Source organism: Cucumis melo, chromosome 10 (genome assembly GCF_025177605.1).
Source record: "Cucumis melo cultivar AY chromosome 10, USDA_Cmelo_AY_1.0, whole genome shotgun sequence".
Lineage (NCBI taxonomy): Eukaryota > Viridiplantae > Streptophyta > Magnoliopsida > Cucurbitales > Cucurbitaceae > Cucumis > Cucumis melo.
This window is the reverse complement of record NC_066866.1, coordinates 4,213,711-4,236,304: the sequence shown is the minus strand read 5'-3', so window position 1 is coordinate 4,236,304 and position 22,594 is coordinate 4,213,711. Positions and strand designations below refer to the sequence as shown.

Here is a 22,594-nt window from a genome sequence, read left to right as displayed (position 1 = left end):
ACTTGGGATGAAAAAACTCTGTCTTTATTTTATTCGATTTTGCACGTACATTGTCCTAAAATGTCTGGAATGAAAGACTTAAGCCTTTAGTTAACCTTAATCGTAGCGGATGACTCGAGATTAATAAATTTAAAGAAGATTTAAATTGCAAGACATATATGAAAATTAGTCTTAGTTCGGTCGTGTAGATGTGGGGATTCATCGGACGGCTGAGATTTTATGTGCGAATTCTTCCAAATCAGGACCGGTGAATACATACCGCTCCCCGCTCTTCTTCTGATTCTCGAAAGCAATTGACCAAATCCTCTTTTCTTCCCGCCGATCATTCCCGTCTGGACTGCACATCGCCGTCTCCGAATTCCTCAAAGGTTACTGCTCTCCCTCTCTCAATTTTCGAATTCCTTCCTGCTTCATTTGTTTAATTCTAAATCCTTGTTCATAGCGCTTAGGATTTTCCGTTTCTCCAGGTGTAGGTAGGGATCTTCATTATAGTTAAATCTTTCTATTGAGTTTTGACTATTGTTTCTTCATTCACGTTCTATGCCACCTTCTGGGTCGGATCTGACGATTATCTCCTTATTTTTCCATGTTTTAGATGGACTGGCAAGGGCAAAAGCTAGCGGAGCAGTTGATGCAGATTATGTTGGTTGCATTTGCCGTGGTTGCCTTTTTGACTGGCTATGTTATGGGATCATTTAGGATGATGATCTTGGTTTACGCTGGCGGTGTGTTTCTCACCACATTAATCACTGTTCCGAATTGGCCTTTCTTCAATCGCCACCCGCTCAAGTGGTTGGATCCTAGTTTGGCTGAAAAATACCCTAAGCCGCAACCGCAGGAGCCTGTGGTTTCGAAGAAGAAACCTGCTAAGAAGTAGGTCAGTTTGATTGCTGTTGTTCTTGTATTAACATACACTTTGAACCTTGAATTTTCTAATGTCCCCAAAATGATGATACATACACTCGTTCTATGGATTATAATTTTGAAGGTTTAGAGAATGACAGATCTCTTTAAAAGAGAACCCTTGTGTTTTTTCTGTTCTATGGTTATAATAGATTAGATCATACATGTCTATCTAGTCATAATTATAAGCTATTGCTTCTTTGCTGTTTTTCCTTGGTTATTATAACATACATTTGAAGAACATTTTGAAACTAAACTGAATTAAGTCATACAGACGATGAGTTTTGCTTGTACGGATTGTCATCGGCACACCATAATATTCAAGGGCATTGCAATTTACATCATTGGTGCATTATATGCTATTTCTATGATGTTTTGCTTGTATGTACAATATGGTAAATGGTGCAATATAGCTTGGCTCTGAAGTCACACTATTGTGTAATTGGGATTATTGCACTCTTTTAGTTGCTGTGAAGTCGCACCATATTGCATAATATTCAAAGGCATTCTGCAATATGATTTGTGTGAACTGTGAGTTCTTTGGTTTTATCTGGTGAATAACTCCACGGGATGGAATCGAGGCTGGAAGTCTTTGGATTCAATCAGGAGATCATGTTTTCATCTCACTTAAACTACATAATTAGAGTAGTGAAGTCTCGTTGGATAACCATTTGATCTTTTAAAATTGAGCTTATAAACACTGCTTTCACACATTAGTTTCTATGATTTGTTATTGACCCTCGACCTATGTCTTAAGAAACCAAACCAAGTTTTGAAAACTATAATTGTTTAGCAATTCAACTATTTCTTTGATAAGTTAGCATCGGGATAAAAAAGGAGACGTATTCTTAATAACTAAGTTAGAGGTTATGGGTTTAATTCATGGTAGCCACCTATCTATAAATTAATTTTCTATGAGTTTTTTTGACACCCAAATGTTGTCTTATGAGATTAGTTCTACACTAATGGATATAAAAAGAAAAACTTATGTAGTTAAGTTCGATATTTTGGTAGATTAAGCAGGTAATTGTCTCATCATGTTCCAACCATTTATATTTCAAATCCTATTTGTTGAATCGGTACTGAACCTTCATTAAAAATTCTACAACAGTGGGAAGTCTTTTGGTATTCCACGTTCTTACTGGTTTGGATGGTGTTTCTCACTCTGGGATGATAATTTCAAAAGGAAATTAGACAATAGATCCTTCCCTTTTGATTAGTTTCTGCTTACCAATGATTGGAGTTATTCTTCTTATATTATATACATTACAGATATTATATGAAAATCTCTCCTTATAATATAGCATGCCATTCATTCTCCTCGCCATGCTTATCAACTTATTGCTTCTCTCTTTTATTTTTTCTCGTGACATTTGTTTAGTTTTGTTACATGAACTAGATTGAGAATGATCTGTTCTGTTTGGATTCTCTCTTTTTTGTTTGTGAATGCTCACTCCATGTGCCCAATGAAAAATGATGACAATACCTGTGAGTAGAATTCATCCATAGTTATTTTATTGAGGTGACAGATTATGTGGCTTGGCACCGATCTGAGTAAACTGGAATTTGTAAGCCTTTTATATGTTTCTTTAGGCTTCAGAGTGAAAGCTGTTTTTTCTGTTGTGTAAGGTTGGATTTGGTTTATTTGTCTTAGCGTGAGATTAGAGACTAGAGTCTTATGCCAAAAACTCCCCAGCTGCAGAACCGAACCGAAGCGATTATTTCTAGAGGAATGGAAGATAATAATCCAGTGTATAATAAAATTATAAATATCACAATATTTATAATTACAGTTTTTTTCAATGTTTTTATATATGATTATATTTTGATTATGGTTTCTATATTTACAAACATCTAAAAACTGTGGGTTCGGTGAAGAATGTTCAAACCAAATTCGTATTTAGATATTTGTGGGTTCATTACATGACTGATCTCTTAGTCACTAACATATGTTGCACGAGCTAAGCCGTGGTTCAATCTAACAAGCAACTACCTTAGGGATGTCCAAATACTCAAAATGACTTTTTCGATCAACCTTTTGAGTGTTTATAAATATTTTTTTTTGTAATTATAAAACTATTGATAATAATTTCAAGTCTAACTTTTAACTCATTTTATTGTTAATAAAGAAGGTAAAAATACTATTGATCTTAAATTAAATTTTAGTTTGTAATTATTGAGCTCTCGTATTTTCAATTTTGTTATAATTTAGTAACTTTTTATATGTAACAATTTAGGCTACATATTTACACATTTGTAACAATTTAATCTTCATTAACCATGACTTAGTTTGGGCATGACATTATAGTTTTAGTATGCAACAATTTAGTCTTTAGACATTATAGTTTTGGTATGCAATAATGCTTTTTCAAATTTGTAATAAATTTCCATTAGTTCATGTAATTTGATACGCAACATTTTACTCTTTATACTTTTAGTTTTTAAATTTGCAACAAGCCGATTATGAACAAATTCTCACACTCATATCTATAAAAACTAAATTATTACAAATTTTAAATTGAAAGAATTAAATAGTGACGTCCTAAATTAAAATTAAAAAATGAAGAATAGAGTGTTAGAAAACAATGTTAATGGACGACTCGCGCTGTTTCTTTCCTCTAAAAATGAAGTCCCAAATGTTTAATATAAATTGAAAAGGGGACGGGTCGGGTTGTTCGTATTTATTAATTTTAAAAACAATTCCCAAATAATTCGCGGCAAAAGGATTGGATGCCCTAGACTTCCTTCTTCCTTAAACCCCAACATTGAAAATTCGAGGGAAGCTTCATCTCGTCAAGAACGAGTTCGAGTCTCGAATGGCAATTTCGGTTTGAGACGTTAGGGTTTCTCTTCGATCCTCCATTGCAAATACAATGTTCGGAGCTCAAACGTCCTCCTCCGCCTTCGGCACTCCACAATCAACTCCGGCATTTGGCACTCCTCAATCAACTCCGGCATTTGGCACACCGGCGTCCACTCCTGCCTTTGGAACTCCATCGGCGTCTCCTGCATTTGGCAATCTTTCCTCGACTCCTGCCTTCGGAACTCCATCTACGTCGTCGTTTGCTACCGGCTTCGGCTCCTCTCTTTTCTCTACTCCATTCTCTTCTCAGCCTTCACAACAGCAGCAGCAGTTGCAGCAATCGACGCTGTTTCCGCAATCATCCGCTACAGGATTCGGTTTCCAGACTCCGTTTGCAGCGCCTCAGTCCACTCCATTTCCAAATGCTCAACTGACCACTCAGATGGCCCCGGTCGCACCGCTTCCTTTCTCCCTGGCAGATCGAGATATTCAAGTATGTTTCTGAAAGATATCGGCAAGAAGTAGTCATATATCTTTTCGCTTTATATATCCGCGCCTATTGATTTTGTTTTCGTTGTGTGCATTAGGCAATTGTTGAGGCTTACAAGGACGACGCAGGAAACCCTAAGTATGCTTTCAAGGTTCGTTTCCTTTATCTTGACTGGAAATTGGAATGCCTCGTGTTTTTACACTCACTAACACCTCAGAGTTGTTGATGATCGTGAGGGGAAGATACTATAAGCTTTCGTGTGCAGTTGCTCCGAAGTTGATGATTGTATTTATTTTGCAGCATTTGTTGTTCAGTGTAACTGATCCTCAGTATAGGGCGAAGCCTCCTGGTGTATCGGATGTGAGTTCAATATGACATGTTTTTACGACTGAAGAATTCTCATCTCTTTGTATGCGTTTTTTCTTTTTGTCGGATTCTACACTAAGTCCGGATAATAGTTTGCATTGCCAGATAATGTGGGCTGAGGCAATGGCAAAGCTCGAAGGCATGGAAAGTGCTGATAGAGAGCGATTGTGGCCGCAGCTTGTTCAAGGTTTTAAGGATTTATCTCAGCGCTTGAAGGTATTTCAATTTACTGCAAAATGTGTCGTGCAATTTATTGATTATGTTTTAAGATATTTGTCTCGGCGCTTGAAGGTTGTGTGTCGTCCATATATTTTGCATATTTGATTATGTTTTGTGACTTTTTTGCTTATCTTTTGTTATAGCTTCTAAATTTGTCACTATCTCCATCACTGGAGGATTTTCTGGCGTTTTCTTTAGAAACCTTAACTATTTGTTAATTAACTTTTAGCTGCTATGTAACACCATGGATCTTATTTTGATACTTTGAGCCTTTTGATATATTGATATGAGTGGTGACTTGTGATCCAAAGTTACATCTAAGAAATGGCACTGATGAATATAGAATCATAAATAATGTTTGGTCTGCCAGTTTCACAATTTTAAGAGTTTTTTTTTTTTTTTTTTGTGTGTTTGAAATAAATGTTTAAGTTTTACGATTATAACTTCACTTAATTTTTCTTTTGATGATTTACCACATCAATAATAACGATTGAACGAGAAAGATGCAATAATGTCAGGGCTTACTGAATGTTAAAACTAGTCTTAAACTTGATTGTTTATTTGAATATTTTTTTTTTATTATTCTTTTTTAAAATTAACGACATTATAGTTCCAATTATGATGGTGAAAAGTCAAATTTATGAAAACTATATATGTCAAGAGTATTCATCATTAGTAAAATAAAATTCAAACAGTAACCAAGATTTTTGTAACGTTTCATGTTTGTATTTTTTATTTTTTTCCCTTATGTATATTGGTAAACTTCAAACGCCTCGAGGATAATGCCTCCTCTGTGTCTTTACTGTATCCACCCCTTCGGGATGTTGTTTATTGTCTGTGTTAAATGTGTTAGGTACGAAGCTAATATGGGATGTCTTTGTCCCACGTTGGACGACCAATGTTAACTGACTTGGGTCTCCCACACCAATAGCTAGGAACAAAGGCATCCATCCCATACTTCTACTACGTTGGTACCTAACAAAATGCAGAACCTGAAGCAATGTATTGGGGAGTAGTCTTTTTTTCCCCTTGCAAATAATATAATGTGGGGTATGCCAGCCTCTACATATGTTATTGCCATTCAAAACTGTGAAGTAGGAAACACACATTATATTTGATAGGATGTCAATCATGTTTTGTTTCATCTATCAGTTTTGGTGAAACAAATGCAACAGCCTAGTGACTAATTTTATGTTGTCATTTAAGTTTTTTAATATGTTCATGGATAAATTCGATTATCTTGACTAATTGAGAATGTCCATGATTTATCAATATCAAATCTGCCGAAGGTCATAATTCGCTGAACCTTAGTAACTTCTACATGTTCTTCCACCATTCCTTGTAAAATGTAAGTATTCTTGAAGGTTGTCGTGTAATGAATGGATTTTGTTTCAGTTATTGTTTATGAAAATAGTTTTAACTTCTAGAAGTATCTTCAATTTCGTTGACATTAGCTTTTCTTCTTCTTCTTCTTCTTCTTCTTCTTTGCGTACTTTTCATCCTATTTTTAAGTGTTTTTTTGTTGCTGTGTTTGCTGTGCAAAGTAATCCGGTTTGTTGCACTGACTCTCCTGTGGGATTAATGCAGATTCAAGATGAAGTCATTCTCTCTGATTCTGAGAGACTACGCATGACCCAAAGCAATGTCAAAATGGTAATCTTATGCTTCGCTAATGATATATTTTATAAATTTCCTATTTCTACTTAATGCTTGATGCATGATGCAGCTTCAGAGGCATTTTTTAGCCGATACTCTACCTTGGGTACAAAGATTGAAACAGAAGGAGCAAGGTCTGCAAAGGCGTCTTTTGAGAGTATGTTTATTTTCTTAATCAGTGGGCTAATATGAAAACAATTGCTATGGATGTGATCATCAAGTTCTTCTATCCCGCCTCCTCACCCTCTAAAGATAAAGTTCATAATGCTACCACTGCCAAACTATGATTTTTAATTTGATATTTTCTTCAATAAAAGGTTATGAGAATTGTGGAGGCACTAGAAAGTAAAGGTTGCCGAGTGCCTGTAGTGAAAGGAGAGGCTGAATTGGCAGAGAAGTTAGCTTTGATAACGAGGCAGGTACGTATCATTCACCACCTTTATGTTAAATGGAAGAGGTGATATTGATATTGAAAAACCTTCCGGTGGAGGGAATTCTAGGTCTTTATCATTTAGTTCAACTAAATTTCACTTTATCCCAATTGTTGAACATATACACCATTTCGAAATATAAGTAACTTGATACAAAAGTTCGAATTATTGGAAGAAGAGAAACTCTAATGATAGTTATGAAGGCTTATTTTTCTTTTCGAAGCACATCGCTAGATTATTATTATCATTAGTTTTCTTTTAATATCTATTATAATATGATACTATTGTCATTTTACCTGTAACGGAATTTGAAAGATTTCACTGAAACGTTTAAAGGTCCTGTGCACATTATGATCAATGGGGGATCATAAACTATAACTTATAACTAGGGAGAAATATGTTACTTGTCTCCAAAAGTTGCATCGTAATCATATTCTCAGACACTTTTCAGTTGAAGGGCTCTGGGGCAGAACTTTCAAAGAGGGTGCAAAATTTGCTTACAATTACTCGCGGTCAAGCCAATGGCTCTGGTCCTGGTAATTCCATCTATCTTCAAGGATCCGCAAAAATACATGAACAGAGTCTTGCCGATATGCAGGAGGTGCGAACATATTTTGTTTGGAGCATGCTTTTTCACTTCTAGTTTTGCTGGAAATAAACGTTATGAGGTTTACTAAAATTCTGTCAACAGTCATTCAAAAAGCACGGTGTAATGATCATATAAGTGGGAAATTTTGATCAATGCAGTTATGCTATTGTCAAATTTATTAACCAACTTCGTCTACGCTACGGCTCCATGTCGTGTGCCAGGTTTTACAGCAGCAGACGGAGGCCATTGCTAGACTTGGAAATGTTTTGAAGCGAGATGTTAGAGACATGGAAATCATAATGGCTGAAGATAAAGAGATGGCAGATGATGCAAGTTAAAAGAAATTGAGTTCCCATTTCTAGCCATTCTTCTCTGGAGTGTCGTTATCAAAGTGTACTCGGCTTGATTATTCCGAATGGAAAAATTAAAATTCGTTTTCAATAGACTTTTAATGTACTGCTCAAGGTGCTATTCCACATCTTATTGAGAGAAGTGGGTTAGTGCACTCGGTTAAGATAGGTTAAACTTTTAACTGCTTAATACCTATGCAATTTTGATCTGATGCAGTGTTTAAAGGCTGAGAACTGTAGTGGCCCTTAAAGTACTCAGCATCACCTTGCAAGGCCTTGGATTCATCTTTCCCTTGTCAGGTGCGTGAGGTGGCCTCTCCCACTTTAAAATCTTACCATTTGGGGATGTTACGTCTCTTATTCTAAAAGCTTTTAAAGGGGAAAATGGGTTGCGTATAGTATGTAGTTGTTAGGTGTTCTCAACATTGAGAGTAACTACAAAAGGTGGGAGAGATGAGCTGTTTCCACACACATTATATGAGACTGTTTGGAATGCTTAGTTTATAATTTTAGTGAAGTTTAAGTGAGTATTAACAGTTAAGAATTTCAATTATTATAAGTTAATAGAGTGGGGATATAATAGACCATTTCTAGATATAAAAAAATTGTGAGAATCTGAATTCGTTTTTATTGAGGCAGAGTTGTGGAAATATTGTGTTTTGGATTCTTAAGCCATAATATAATAGCAAATCGCGGTTTCTTTTAAATTTTATTAATTAGAGCGCATATAATAAATGATTATTTATTTTGGTAGTGTATTCTAAAGCACTTTTCTTAATGTTCGGTTTTAGAAAACAAAAAAGTAATTGACATGTAGAGGAAAAGTTAAGAGATTGAAAAAATAGGGAGACTTTTCTGTAAGCGACAGACTTAAAATAATTTATAAATATAACAAAATATTTAGTCTTATGAAAATTTAATTTTAATAGAAAGCAAGGTTTCTTATAATGTAAGAACTCTTCTTGTTTATAAACTAATCTAGTAATTAGATTTCGTTGGATATTATATGGTTTAATTTTTTAATTTAATAAAACTACGCTTACTTATAATTGAGTTTTGGGCTTGTTTTCCAAACTAAGATTTATTTACAAAATTAGTTTCTTGAATACCTGATTGGATTTAATTTAATTATTGGTACCTCGAATACGTGTCCATTAAAAGTTTGATATATTCGAAATTTGAAAAATTAATAAATTATAACAAATCAAAGGACGCATGTATTTAATAAAAAAAAATTAGAATAGTTAAAATATAAGATTCGTAAAAAAGATAAAAAAGATGAATTTTGTCGAATGTGATTACCGTTTTTGCTTAGTAGTTGGGATGAGAGTAGAACATAATTGAACTTTTAACTAAATTATAAAAACAAATTTTCAGAAACTAGCTTCCAAAATTTGACTCAAACTTTGAAAGTACTGTTTGTTATTAAACATAATAAAAATTAGCTAAATAAATTTGTAATATGATAGAATTCTCAAATAAAGCTCCTACGTATCAATAACATACCAACGTACCGAGATGAGTCCACTCTTTCCTTGCAGGCACACTCTCCTGTAGTTGTTCTACACCAATTATCAAAAATGTTTCCTGCACCCAGTAGAGTTAAAATGCTCTAAGTTGTGTCCATAAAATTATATGATCGACCACAAATAATGAGCGCATGGGAAAGGGGTTAAAAGTTAAAACAACAAAAAAAGAATACGTATTTTTATATATATATACGAAGATTATGTGAGAAGGGTTCGGATAGGGATACCGAAGAAGTTTCTCCTAACTTTCCGTATAAGCTTCTGCCATGATCAAGAGTACTAGAGATGTCCAACCGGTAAATGGGTGAGCGCCTTTCCCCTTACCCGTCTTTTGATTATACTGCTCCCACATGTATCCTGACTTATGATAATTTCTAACTACATTTCTGCACAAATTATTTACAAGTTTAAGCTTTCAGTATTACTTTTCTTGGTTCAATTTGGATTGGTAGTGAAAAGAGAAAAAAAAAAAAAAAAAACCAATCTTGGATACAAATCAAACTGAGCAAGCTCTAAATATTTGCTCTGGCTCAACTTTCAAATTTATGCAATTATATGAACAGAAAAATTGTTTCCTTATAATTTGAAAAAGGAATCAAATCAGCTGTTAAAGTAAAAATTGAATTGTTTCAAATTGGTTAGATTTGGTTGGTTTTAATGGTTCACCCTAGACTATGCAGTGGCTTATGCGAGAAAATAGAGGCTGTGTTTGAAAACCATGTTCACAAAACTTACTTTTTCTTTCATAGACGTGTTAGAAAATTGTTCATTTAAAACAAAAGGAATAAGTAACAAACTTCTAAAAATAGTTACAAATACTTGAAGAAGATTATTTACATCTACATCTATCTTGGTCTATCACGATCCATTGCAGATAGACTGATATTTTGTTATTTTTTAATAAACATTGTAGTTCATTTTGCTATATTTGACAATAGTTAAAAAATAAAATGCTTTTTCAAGAAAAATAAAAAATAAAAGAAAATGATAGGGAAAGAGCATAATCTTCAGAAAACAGAACGTAAAATAACGGGGAAAAAAGAGTTGTAATTACCTAATTATATTGCTTCTCAACTCATCACGAATATCTTTGGCTCTTTCTCTATACGGTCCATGCTCTGTATAAGTTAGGTCACGTTAAAAGGTACTAGACAAAAGAGGAAAACAAAAAAAGAAGCTCACATGAGATTTCCAAAGGGATCCGATGGATTGAAAATACCTGTGGCGTAGTGATTGAGTGCTGAAAGAATCAAGTAATTCATGTTCATCCAAATTGTACCTCTCCAATAAGGTGCGTCATGCTCTGTGTTGTGCTTCATGTATAATGAGCTACAACATACAGTTTCAAAGACCCAATTAATCCACATACCAGTACTATTGTAGGTTTTTGGGTTCGGGTTCGTCAAAAGAAATAGTAATACAAATGGAAGCTATGATACACGGCATTCATAACTTCTATTTGTTAATTTATGTTCTTCGACGAACCCAAACCCTGTAGTGTTGTGAATCCGTAGAAGTTCTTTTCTTTTCATCAATTGGTTTAAAAAAGAAGATACGGTAAGGTACCTTGTTTTAGATAGGGAGCGGAGCCCATAATCTGTCCAGAATATGCTTCGATTTGAAATAAGATCAAGCTGTTTTCCGAGAATCCAAGATTCCTGTAGGAGAGATGAAGAGAAAAAAGGACCAAGCCCCTTAGCGACAGGATAAGGCATATGAATGGTGGTTTCATGTTGCTAACACTTACTGGTGGAATGATTCTCCCCATGAGTGGAAAAAGACTGACATAACCGATATGAGGAACCATTCTTAGCCTCGGCGGTTCCGACACTTCCCGGATAAGTTGACGAGTTGTAAATCCTTGCGCTCCCATCACCTCTTTCCAAATTAAACGCACCTACATGAAAAGAACACAAGAACGGACAATCTTTTAAGGTATAAATTTCCATCGGTGCAATTGAAAATACACACATTTCAGTGCCAAGTTGTTTAGTTGATGGAGGTTGGGAGCCTTTGGGTTACTGTTCATTTTGTAATTTCTCTATTAATAAAGGAAACTTTATAAACTCATCAAAAGCCAAATTTCGTATGCGGGATCCATTAAAATAATCAGGAAAGTGCAAGAAAGCGAATGAGAAATCATGGGAGTATTCCAATTGACACACATAAAAGTAGAGAAAGGTACGCTCACACATTGAAAGTTGATTTCTGGGAGATAACTAAATGAAAGTTGTACGGTAAAGACTGGTAACAAAGAGACCATACCTTTTCAGTGTGATTGCCAAAATCTAAGTAAGTTCCATGGGCATCATCAAAGTGCATCTGGCAGGCATCATTCACGGTCAAGTTAGAGGTCTAGAGCTTATTAGCTATTAGCATTTCAAATGTTCAACAGAAAAGATCACTTGGATAAATAATCATCTCCGTACATTATAAAACAATTTTCCAGCAGAGATGAAAGTGACAACCAACCTGATTCAGAAGCTCAAATTCAGACAGAATTTTTGTTGCTGAACTATAAACCTGCAATGACATGAAGTTTTAAAACATTCTGAGGGGAAATAAAAAGGAAAAAACAAAGAGATGAAAACTAAGTTGATCTATCATAACAATTTACCGTTTCAAGTCCCTTTCCCTTTCCAGTTAGCTCCGAAATAGAATGCATGCAATCGGCAGCGAGTAGCATCCAGCATCGGAGGTCCACATGACGCTCATCTTCAGTGGGGTGTGAAGCACGTGGATAATCATCCAACCCAGACATTAGTGTCTACAAGTGAGAACAAGTTAAGATCATCTAAGCCTTAGTTGGACAAGTCTAGGATGTTGTTGATAAGAGAAATACACTTTTGTAATATCATGTTAAATCACTTATTGACCCAAAAGCTTAAGCTAATGGGTGAAAACAAATTTACAGTAAATCAATCTAACACAAAGATCCAGATAAATTCCCATAATCTTTTAATTAAGACCTGCTGATTGTTTCCCCTATACAGAGTTCCAGTTTGGATGATTGTCTCTGAATGTCTACAAACAACAAACTTGATTTAACGCATAACTAATCTACTTTAGCTTACTTTATTTACTCTACTTTTAAATAGTTGAACCAAGAATTATTTCCCCAATCCTTTCAGGCACCTCTGGTGAAAAATTCAATTTTGACAACCACGAGATCCATTACCATGCAGAAAGAAGAGATGTCTTCAAACAAGGTTTTCCTTCAATATCACCTCCTCGCATACTATCAAGAGAACTAAATCGCTAAAGACAAGTTCTAAAATTCAATCAATTTTTTTGATTTAAAAAAAATTTAAATGAAATGAAACAAGAAATTACAAAAAAAAAAAAAAAAAAAAAAAAAAAAAAAACTCCAGTGTGAAAGAATTAAAGCTAGAGTTGTTAAAAGGAGCAATAATTTTACACCAAATAAAGAGCCGCAAAAGGAGAGGCCTCAAGGACTTCTGAACATATTTGCCTGCAAAAAACTTTACGAGATTCCTTCACTCCAAATTTTCCAGATAACCACCCTTATGATATAGTCTTTCTAAAGATCAACCACTAATGATGGAAAGTAAATAAAATGATATTTTTATTTGTAAGATGGATATGTACTAAGTGATGAAGAGGCACTATTTTCTCAGTCACCAACAAAGTAAGGCAAAGAGAGAGTTCAGAATAAAAAACCTTAGGGTTTAGTTCACGAATTGTAGAGCTGTCTCTTCCATGCCAGTAATAGCTGCTTGCCTCCTTCCCTGTGTTCCTCAAAATGATATTTTCAGTGAATCAAGGAGAGAAAAAGTAAAATTTCAAATCACTTGCTAACAAATATGTTCTCAAGCATAGTGAAAAAACCATTGAATGCCCTTAATAATAAAGCACGGGATGCAGACACCTGGCTGTGTAGTATTGAACCACTGGAACCATGCTTCCAAGCGGACAAAAGCCCGTTCTAAGAATGAAGATATCTCTGAGCTTTCTGTCTCCGTAAATGCATTTTTCTTTAGGCCATGAATTAATTCTACAAGAAGAAACACATCTAATCACGAACATGAAAACTAAAGATTCAACCAAACTATTTGATAGTTTATGTTACAGACCACAAGAATCTACTATTACCGGTGTACTGTGAGTTCATATTCACAGCTGATATTACATACAAAACAGAAAATGTAGAGCTTGTTAAACAACCACACCACCCATGCATGATCAGATCCCTCATCAAATGTAAATGGGAGTGAGTAACCAAATGCTGACTAGAAAAGATTCCAAGAAATGAGTTCTCATCAAATTAAAATATGCTAGTTATCAAACTCTGATATTCTTCGAACAATGGTCATCAACGTGTTTTGTCTCTTTTTCAGATAATAAAGAAAGAAGAATATCAGAGTTTTGTGCTTATTACAACGTATCTTTCGTGTAGCGGACTTATGAGGAACACTCGGCATTGTTAACAAATTTTCCTCCATCAGAAAACATATTAACAAATTATTATGTCTTTCAACAGTCAACACCATAACCTTCACAATTTTTTTGTTCTTATTGCCCTAAAGTAAGGACATTTTTAAGGAAACAAAACTTTCCGTTGGAAAAATGAAAAGAGAATAATGCCTAAAAATACATTAGCCTTCAAGAGAAAAAAAGAAGACAATACTATTGAGATACAAAGAGGAGAAGACATCAAAAGGCAAACCCTTAAGCCATAACAAACCAGATCCAAAAAGGAAACCAAAGCTAGAGAACACATGAACTTAAGCCAAAGCCAACAGAAGATCAGGGAGCAAACGAGGCAAGAAGTCCATTAAGGCCAAGAGTGCGGTGTCGGACCACAAAGCCAACCAACTTCTAAAATGTTGCTTTCAAGCTTGCAACAACTAGAAAAAAAAAATGCAACTTCTTAAGAGTAATACAGTAGGGCTTGGTCGTACCAACACAAGAATTTCACAATAATAATTCAATTTCTGGACTAAACCACCAAGCTAAACTTTAACGAAAGGAAAACGAAGTGGAATTGAATTCATTGGCGAACCACATGTTTTAGTCAATTTTGCTTGAACATTTTCACAGTATCAAAACCTTCAAGTAAACAGCTGAATTTTCCTCAACAAAATCATCTTATGCTAGAATGTCCACAATGTCCTCACTGCTTTTCACTAACAGCTAAATCTCCATCAAATTGGTAACCAGAAAGATTGTCCTTTAGGAGGTGGATGACTATAAACTTCTTTAATAAAAGAAATATTTGATCCCAGGATTTTAATATCAATTGGCTAAAATTCAACCAGGAGGCCAAGGATGTGGATTGTCCATAGGATATGCATCTGCCAATAGGAGACGTGTATAGGATTTCTCCAAAGCATCTGAATTGAACTTTGAATGTTCCTCAGCAGATGGTTGCTTATTTTTCTCTTTCTTTCTCTCTTTCCTTCTTTCCTTCTTTTTTTTCCGGCTGTAAGAAAGAGGATAATAAGTAAAGGAAGATCTTTCAATGTTCACATCCTCTTTACCGCCCTTTAAGTCAATAAACTGTGGAATGCTAACTAAGATTTCCAAAGGACAATTAAGTCTCCCACAGAGAATCTGATCTGCCTCACTCAGAGCTGAAATAAACCTGATTTCCTTGTCCGACTATATGGGAACACCCTCTTCAACAAAATCAGATACCTGAAGCATATCCTCGTCGTGCTTAATTTTGATCAACCTTGCAATATCCAAAGCGTTCGAAAAATCTTTGAAAAATAACTTGCCTTAAAGGATATTAGTATGATCTTTAACTTCAATTTCAATTGAGAAAACCACATAAGTTTCTTTTAACTTCAATACGGGCTTCAAAGCAATCCTATAACTTCATTGTTTGAGAAGAAATAATAAGCAGACCCAGGGTTTTTCCCAATGACATTGATAAAACTTTTATTGAAAGCCAAACTCACAATAAACTTAGACTGTGCTTTGTAAGACTGGCCCTGGGACCATGGTCCATCTCACTGATTCCATAAAGGCTTACACCAAAGTCCTCTTTTAATATCTATATATGGGACCATATGATGATGGAGGAAGGAGCGAGACGGTGAGGGAGAGAAAATAACATTACACAGAACACTATGACAGAGAATTGAGATATAATTACCTCGCAAGACTAGAAATAATGCTGGCGGGTTAGCATTGCTCGGATACTGAGGAATAAATTCTTCAGGGACCTTGCTGCATTGAGAAAAGAAAGGGAAAGATATTTATTAGAAATCAACGGTAATTTAAAACCACAAATTTAAACATGCTATCACCTGAGAGCTTCAGCCCCTAATATTTGTTCACGTGGAATCCATCCATCGACGTTCATTAGATCCAACCAGTGACCAAGAATATCTAGGCTAATGTGAATATCCCATCGCCTGTTCCACGTTGAATAAGTAGGTCCAGTCAAGAATAAAAACTGTAAATCTTTGTTGTCTTATCCAAAAGACAAACAGTCAATCTTTTGTTGAATATATAAAAGTGAGCTGCACATCTAGAAACAATAAGCACTTACCAGATAAGCAGCTGATGAAAGCCTTCATCCCACAAGAATCCCCTAGGGAAGACAGGACGGCATGGAACGGCAGTGTAAAGCTCAGCAGGCCAATAAAAAAGGAAACTATCTTGACTTCCGGGCTGCAATAAATGTAGTGTTGTATTCACAGGTTTCAAAAAAGGAACAGAATAAATATGCATGAAAACAAAAATAGTAAGAGAAAAAAAAGACAAATTACAAAATAAAATATTAATAATCTTGAAGGAAATATATTAGATTTGTAATTGTAAATTACATTAATTTCTTCGCCTAATAAGAAAATGAAAGATTATATATCTGGTAAAAATGGAAATTTTTAATGAAAAATCTGAGTAAAGAGTGTAATGAATAGTGAATAAAGTAGTAACAATCACATGATAGTTTTATCTAAGTACTCCATTATACTCAATTTCATATTTTCAATAATTATTAAATTGTATTCAATATTTACGGGAACATTTGTTGATTAATTATCTATTCGGGTTTGTTTGTAAAGATTGGTCACCTATTTGTAAGTGTTTGAACCAGCTTACGACACATCTACTATTTTCATGGAACTATCACTAGACCCTACCTAATTTGGTTGTCAAGGTAACTTGTAGTATATCAAGTCCTTCCTAGATAGGTGATCATCATGCTTGATCCCTTTCCCCTTAGCCCTTTACAATTCACTATTGCACTAGGCCAACCCATACTCTCTAATTTGATGAGCATTGTTTTGAATTTCTTGTGAGGAAACCTTGCCCCTGTTTTCTTTTGTTTTTGTCATATTTTGTTGGAACGTTCTATCTCCTAATCTGAGCACAAACATCACGTAAAAGTTTCAAGCAACCAAACAAACATCATCTAATTTTTGGACCATCCGGTTCGTGTAGCACTTCCCACTAAAATCCAATCCTTCAATTCTACTGGAGATCTCCTTTTCAAGCATCTGATCTGAACAAACATCATCCGTTCTTTTGTATCTTCCAGTATCCATGTCAAGCACTTCCCGATCACTAAAATCCAATCCCTAACCTCAATATTTTAGGAGATTCCATAAGAATTCTAGAATTATATATGGATATTGATGAAAATTCTTTTAAATAAGGCAAATTTTGCTATTGCGATGAGAGGTATGTGTATTTCACTACATGGAGATAATTTAATGATAATATGATTGAAAAATTAGTAGGCTAATAAAAAAACAAAAAAAGAAGAAAAAAACATCTACAATTGTGGGTTGGGGTTTTGTAACAATCATGTGAGATTTACAAAATTCTTCAAGACATGCTAACAAGAAATGAGAAAAGGCTCCAACAACTTACATGGGAGGCACCTGGGAGTGCAATTTTTGACCGGCCATAGAAATAACCAATGCCACCTAATAAGTTTGAAACAGCAGCCTTACCAACAGTTGTGGATTCGAAATCAAACTGAACATAATTGCAAAATTAGATCCATCCAAGATAATTACAAGATTAAAGACTTCAACAGAGTGTAAGTATATAAGCTAGAATCAAAGAAGAAAATATCACTTGGAAGATGGAAATCTGTTTTTGCTTTCGCCAGTTTTAAGAGGAACTCAGTACACATATTGAATTGAACACAAACCATGGAAAGGGTTACCAAACATGCATTTTGCCTTATGGAGTAAGCATCCAACTTTTGATGCCTTAATATATCTTGAATCACCGATTGACCCAAAAACTTAAGTTGATGGGTGAAAGTGAATTTAATTGTTTATCATTTAACACTCCCCCTCACTTTTGAGCTCAATATATGAAGAAGACCCAACAAGTGGAAATTAATATTCATCGAGAAGGAAACAACAACGCAGGGGTTTGAACACACGACCGCCTACTCTGATACCATCTTAAATCACCATTTTGATGGGTGATTTAAGCTTAAGCTGATGAGTGATGGTGAATTAAACTATATATCATCTAACAATATAGTATCCAACTACGTGCTATATTATGTACAACAGATCTCATTACCCATTTCAACCGAGTATTATTTTACAAAAGTTTGCACTGATATTAAAAAAATCATGCATCCATTTGTCTTAATCCAGTCCCAGCAAGTATCTAAGATGTGATTATTAGTGTTGTTATTGCTATTATTATTATTATGCAAAACAAAGAAAATAAAATGATGAAGAGATATATCTCCAAACTATAAATACCTTGTTTGCCAAACCAAAGCTCTCCTCGAATCTGGTATCAAATTCCAATTCTTTCTCTTTTAATCGATCAGTTAATGACGAACCTAATTGAAATGGGAACAAAACAGTATGTGAAGCATGGAAGCCTAGAAAAATAATAACCCTTCTTGTGAATAATTGACAAGTCCAAACAATGTAAACATACAAAATCGGAAATGCGACTTAGACCCTCCACACATACATAAAATGGATTTTTTTTAAGAGATACAGACAAAAACTTCAAATCAGTTCAATAGCTTTTTTTCTGTTCTTCTTTGGTTCATTGTTGAACCAAAGGATTCAGTCGCCTCACTTATAATTTTACAACTTTTAATGATATGTAGTTGTTTCTTATAAACACAAAAGCGCTCAAAAGCTTATAGAAGATGGGGAAAAAAATTATTTTTTTGTGGTAGAAGTGTACCAAAAAGATTTTTTTCTTTTCTCAACTCTAAATGTGGGATATGCCACTTGCCAACTACTAACTGGATCTTGTGGGTCCAAAATAGGATTCAAAGTAAACACCTGTGAGGTTGTTGACACGTTCCTCTTCTCTAGAATTTGGTAAACCAGAGCCAGAAATGAAAGCCAAATCTGTTCTAAATGGAATACTTCCAGAGATCTGTGAAATAAAAATAATAATAATAAATAAATAAATAAAACCGATGGAAACAAGAAAATGAGGCCACCCACATGCTTTGGATATTCCAACTTTCTCCATGCTCTAGAAACTTGCATCTGCATTAAAGCATACCTGGAAAACTAAAATATTTGAGGAGTCATCAGATGTGTCAGAGAGCTGCAATCGACCAAATTTTCTTGCCTGGTCAAAAAGATAGTGCAAAGACATGTTGGTCCAGTGTCCATCACAACACAGATATATAAAGTCCTAAAAACTTATTCAGGGGGAATCAGACATCACGAGGCAACCAAATGCATTTAAAAATAGCAATAAGAAGAAAAGTTAACCTTACTTGTGCACCAATATTTTCCTGAACAAGTTCAGATAAATTGTGATAATGCTCAGTCTTAAACCCACTAAAATGGACTTTGAGATTATCCTGCAGGGGGGTCCATATGAAAAGAAAAATGATGTCACCAGATATATAACAATGATTATAAGTAAAAGAAAAAAATACAAGCAGCCTGATCAAAGAAAGCAGAGTATGTCAGAGGCAATTCCTATTCCAATAACAACACAAACTCTAAGATTTTAATTGAAGAGTTTAATTTCAGAAAGCAACTATGAAAAAGAGAAAATGCCCAAAAAAGATAGGAGGTGATTAAAACAATATGGAGCTCAAGAAAATCAGGATGGGCTGAAATTACTACTTGCAAGTGCATTTGACGTAGTAAATGCCAACACTAGCCCATAAGAATGCATATATATCTAATATAGAAAACTTTAATTACTCGGGTTAGAAGAATCCAAAGAGAGAAACTGAGAGAAGTAACTTTTTCTAGAGAGGACATTTCAGAGAAAAAATCGGAGAGGCATCACACTAATGCTTTCAGGAATTTACCCTAGATTCTAAATGTAACTGCCAATTTCCTACATCACTTCGTGAACCTGAAGCTAGGAGTGAAGTCTCATGAATGTTAATGGCATCTCTATTTAAACTTAAAGCATTTCCATCTTCATCTGCCAAGTAGAAAAACAGATGTCCAGTTTTCAACAATTCCTCAGCCTCCTCAGATCTGCAAATCCAGCAAGACATAAGAAAAATGTGTATCAATTATCCTCAAAGAAGAAACATGATAAAATCAACTATATTCTCAAAAGGGGAAAAATCTATTACAGGCCTTAAGCCCAATTCTCGTGTAAATAAAAAGTTAAATGAGATTGAAAAAATATTCACATAGTTCACCACTCATTAAACTAATAGTCAATTTCTGAAAACCGCATGAAACCTTCCAATAAAAGTGGCTCAATAAGAAGACAAATTACACATCAAAAGAATGTGTTAGATGACATAACCATTCAGCCCTTCAATATTAAAGCCATGTTTATGGAAAGAATGCTTAAAATATTCTTGTATTAAAGCCATTTACTTCTTGCTATTAACTTGAATGCGAACAGCCCAATCTCCACCATAGCCACTACCACTCTCCTTCGATTTCAGAAAACTTGTTCCCAAAGTCATATCCTGGTCAACAAGAACTTGATGTCCAAAATCACGTGCATTATGACGAGTCCAGCCATATGTGCTTAGTTCATCGGAACTTTGGCACACATGCCTCATAACATATCTTCCATTCTGAACACCTATCCACATCAAGCCAGCGAGCAATGAACGTGGAGTCCTGAGAAACACAATATCTACTCATTAGCTAAAGAACTAGGTATTCATATAAAACATTTGATAGAATGAGGAGAGAGCAAAATAAATGTAGAAGAATTCGCTGAAGTCAACACTATCATTTACAGTGACCGAAGTTATATACTGAGAATCAGTGATTGAACACTAAATACTCGACAAAATTTATGTTCAGTATAAGAAACTCAAAGATCGTAACTACCTTGAGAGGTTTAAGTCAAAGAAATTCGTTCATCAACTATAATCCAGCAATAAACGGCAACTATTTACAATGTCTTGGAGGCATAAATCGACTTATAGAACACGACTCAGAGAATTGAGCCACTCCAGATTATCAGTACAGAGATTGTATTCCAAGTAATACACAATTTGTAAATGGACCATAAGAATATGTGGTAGTTAGCAAACTGTTCCCTACGTACTCATTAAATATTTAAGCATCCTAGAACTTCGAAAACATGAGTAAACTCAACTGTTGAAAAAAAAATTCATAGATCGTACAAATATGTGACGAAACTTTATTTTCAACTCAATGAAGTACCTAGCTCGTATTCCAAGATAGACATGAGGTCGATAAGTTCCCCAATACAAGCTCTCTTTATGTTCACCTTGAAACTGTCTCCAAAACCAACGAATGTAGGAGGACATAAGAGAACTAAAATATGTAAACATATACAGCGGAAAAAGAAATGGTGGAGAATAAATATGAACAAAGAGTTAAATCAACTGTCTACCTGAGGAAGGTCAGTAACTTTTGAAGCAGGAAATGGCGTAATAACCCTAGGAGTCTGATGATCTCCACTTACGATCAAGCTACTGATCAGATACAAGATGACGAAGAATGCTACGAAGCAAAAACCTAGCATGACCTTAAGATTAACATTGAAGATGCGAATCGAAGTACGCGATTTATTCCCATCTCTGTGGCGTCTATAATTATCCGAAGCTTGACGGACGGCGGTGTCGACGTCGCCGTCGACGGCGGGAGCTGATTTAATTCGGCTTCGAGGATTCCGTCGACTTTGTCCAGTCATATTGAAATCAATGTCCGTAAAGCAGTAGAGGAACTGCGATTACCGACCGCAAGAAGGAGGAGGAGTGGAGTGATAGAGAGAAGTGTTGAGTTTGAGTTGGAGATTCCTAATTCCGAGTTATCTCTGGCGATACCTTGACTTGAGGCTTCACTGGATGATATAAATAGGTTCTTTTTTTCGCGCTAAATACTCAATTGGAAAATAAGCTTTTTAAGCAAATAATAATAATAATAATAATAATAAAATTAAAAAAAAATTAAAAAAAAAAAAAGAAAGAAAAGAAAGAAGAGGGAAAAGGGAAAATAAGTGCATTATTTAGAAAGAGCATTTTCTTCTTAGGTTTGTTTGATTGACTTTTGGTGGAAGGAACAAAGTGTTAAATATATCTTATGTGTGTATTAGAATTTGATTTTGAATGATGAAATTTATTCAATTTTAATCCCTATATTTTTATTTATCTAGTTTTAGTTAAGTATCTTTTGACAAATCTTTTTTTTTTATTTAAATCGTTTAGGTAATAATAGTATTTCTTATGTGAAAAATAAATATTTGAAAACATTTTCAAATTTTAGATGAAAAATGTAATAGATAAAAAAAATTTATAAAAGAGAAGAAAAAATCAATACTAAACTCCACCGTGGACTGAACTTAAGATTTAAGAGTCGTCGTTTTTAGAGATAATTGGGATTGACGAGATTATTGAAGTAGAAGCTCTTTTCAAAAGTGTGAATGTTGCTAATGGACTTTAGTTTTTAGGCACTTTGTGCGAAACTTAAGAAAAACCGTCATTTGAGTTTTTCTTCTTTTTGGTTAGCTATAGTGACTATAAAACTTTTAAGTAGATGTACAATAACAACGAAACCTTAAGCTCTCTAGCTTTTGCATAAGTTTATCATAAATCCTAAAAAAATCAAACCAAAGTTATTAAGAACGAAAATGTGCCATAAATATTAAATAAGAAAAACACCATAAACAAATCGATAATTTAAATATAAGATTAAAAAAGATTATGTTTCATTCAAATCTCAATGATCGATCTTGACTACTAAAAACTGTCAAAAACTATTTTAATGAATTATCGTGAACAAGGTTAGCATTGAAAATTGAAAACTTTAAAAAGTTATTTTTGAAAAAAAAAAAAAGCAAAGTCATGTAAGCTAAAATTGATCACCATAAAATT

The 22,594-nt window shown here is 34.5% G+C and overlaps 3 protein-coding genes across 8 annotated transcripts; 2 read left to right on the top strand and 1 right to left on the bottom strand.

The window, feature by feature from the left end:
* Positions 1-204: 204 nt before the first annotated feature.
* On the top strand, positions 205-2,735 carry LOC103488895 (signal peptidase complex subunit 1-like). Of its 4 annotated transcripts, none has more exons than XM_008447823.3 (3): positions 205-368; positions 596-877; positions 2,558-2,735. In XM_008447823.3, the coding sequence occupies exon 2, from the start codon at positions 596-598 to the stop codon at positions 875-877; it is 282 nt and encodes a 93-aa protein (XP_008446045.1). In that variant the 5' UTR covers positions 205-368; the 3' UTR covers positions 2,558-2,735. The 4 variants fall into 4 exon arrangements, with proteins under 4 accessions (XP_008446045.1, XP_016900289.1, XP_050947218.1 ...); XM_017044800.2 differs by having other exon boundaries at positions 2,533-2,735; XM_051091261.1 differs by having other exon boundaries at positions 2,497-2,735.
* Positions 2,736-3,568: 833 nt separating this feature from the next.
* On the top strand, positions 3,569-8,351 carry LOC103488894 (nuclear pore complex protein NUP54). 2 transcript variants are annotated; one of them, XR_007824429.1, is made up of 10 exons: positions 3,569-4,199; positions 4,294-4,347; positions 4,497-4,556; positions 4,668-4,778; positions 6,369-6,434; positions 6,508-6,594; positions 6,755-6,856; positions 7,320-7,469; positions 7,679-7,922; positions 8,025-8,351. XR_007824429.1 is itself a non-coding variant. In XM_008447821.3 (9 exons), exons 1-9 carry the CDS (start codon positions 3,777-3,779, stop codon positions 7,793-7,795), a joined length of 1,170 nt encoding a protein of 389 aa, XP_008446043.1. In that variant the 5' UTR covers positions 3,569-3,776; the 3' UTR covers positions 7,796-8,016. The 2 variants fall into 2 exon arrangements, 1 of the variants encoding a protein (XP_008446043.1); XM_008447821.3 differs by lacking the exon at positions 8,025-8,351 and having other exon boundaries at positions 7,679-8,016.
* Positions 8,352-9,144: 793 nt separating this feature from the next.
* On the bottom strand, positions 9,145-21,575 carry LOC103488898 (mannosyl-oligosaccharide glucosidase GCS1). Of its 2 annotated transcripts, none has more exons than XM_008447827.3 (23): positions 21,115-21,575; positions 20,922-20,995; positions 20,115-20,366; positions 19,586-19,760; positions 19,037-19,123; positions 18,817-18,885; positions 18,588-18,684; positions 18,045-18,127; positions 17,185-17,292; positions 15,857-15,978; positions 15,612-15,719; positions 15,458-15,531; positions 13,226-13,351; positions 13,018-13,085; positions 11,954-12,103; positions 11,809-11,859; positions 11,602-11,658; positions 11,084-11,233; positions 10,903-10,994; positions 10,556-10,665; positions 10,391-10,454; positions 9,564-9,722; positions 9,145-9,394 (listed from the first exon to the last, which is right to left on the bottom strand). In XM_008447827.3, the coding sequence occupies exons 1-22, from the start codon at positions 21,412-21,414 to the stop codon at positions 9,578-9,580; spliced, it is 2,562 nt and encodes an 853-aa protein (XP_008446049.1). In that variant the 5' UTR covers positions 21,415-21,575; the 3' UTR covers positions 9,145-9,394; positions 9,564-9,577. The 2 variants fall into 2 exon arrangements, with proteins under 2 accessions (XP_008446049.1, XP_050947216.1); XM_051091259.1 differs by having other exon boundaries at positions 20,922-20,999; positions 21,115-21,252.
* Between the last annotated feature and the right edge of the window lie 1,019 nt (positions 21,576-22,594).

Excerpts from the sequence above, each read along its gene's own strand:
- LOC103488895 (XM_008447823.3), top strand. The coding sequence starts at position 596 with ATGGACTGGCAAGGGCAAAAGCTAGCGGAGCAGTTGATGCAGATTATG.
- LOC103488894 (XM_008447821.3), top strand. The coding sequence starts at position 3,777 with ATGTTCGGAGCTCAAACGTCCTCCTCCGCCTTCGGCACTCCACAATCA. Across the intron at positions 4,200-4,293 it reads TGGCAGATCGAGATATTCAA|GCAATTGTTGAGGCTTACAA; the intron begins GTATGTTTCTGA and ends TGTGTGCATTAG. Across the intron at positions 6,857-7,319 it reads TAGCTTTGATAACGAGGCAG|TTGAAGGGCTCTGGGGCAGA; the intron begins GTACGTATCATT and ends GACACTTTTCAG.
- LOC103488898 (XM_008447827.3), bottom strand. The coding sequence starts at position 21,414 with ATGACTGGACAAAGTCGACGGAATCCTCGAAGCCGAATTAAATCAGCT. Across the intron at positions 20,996-21,114 it reads AAGTTACTGACCTTCCTCAG|TTTCAAGGTGAACATAAAGA; the intron begins GTAGACAGTTGA and ends TTTTGGAGACAG. Across the intron at positions 15,720-15,856 it reads TTTCATCAGCTGCTTATCTG|GCGATGGGATATTCACATTA; the intron begins GTAAGTGCTTAT and ends AACGTGGAACAG.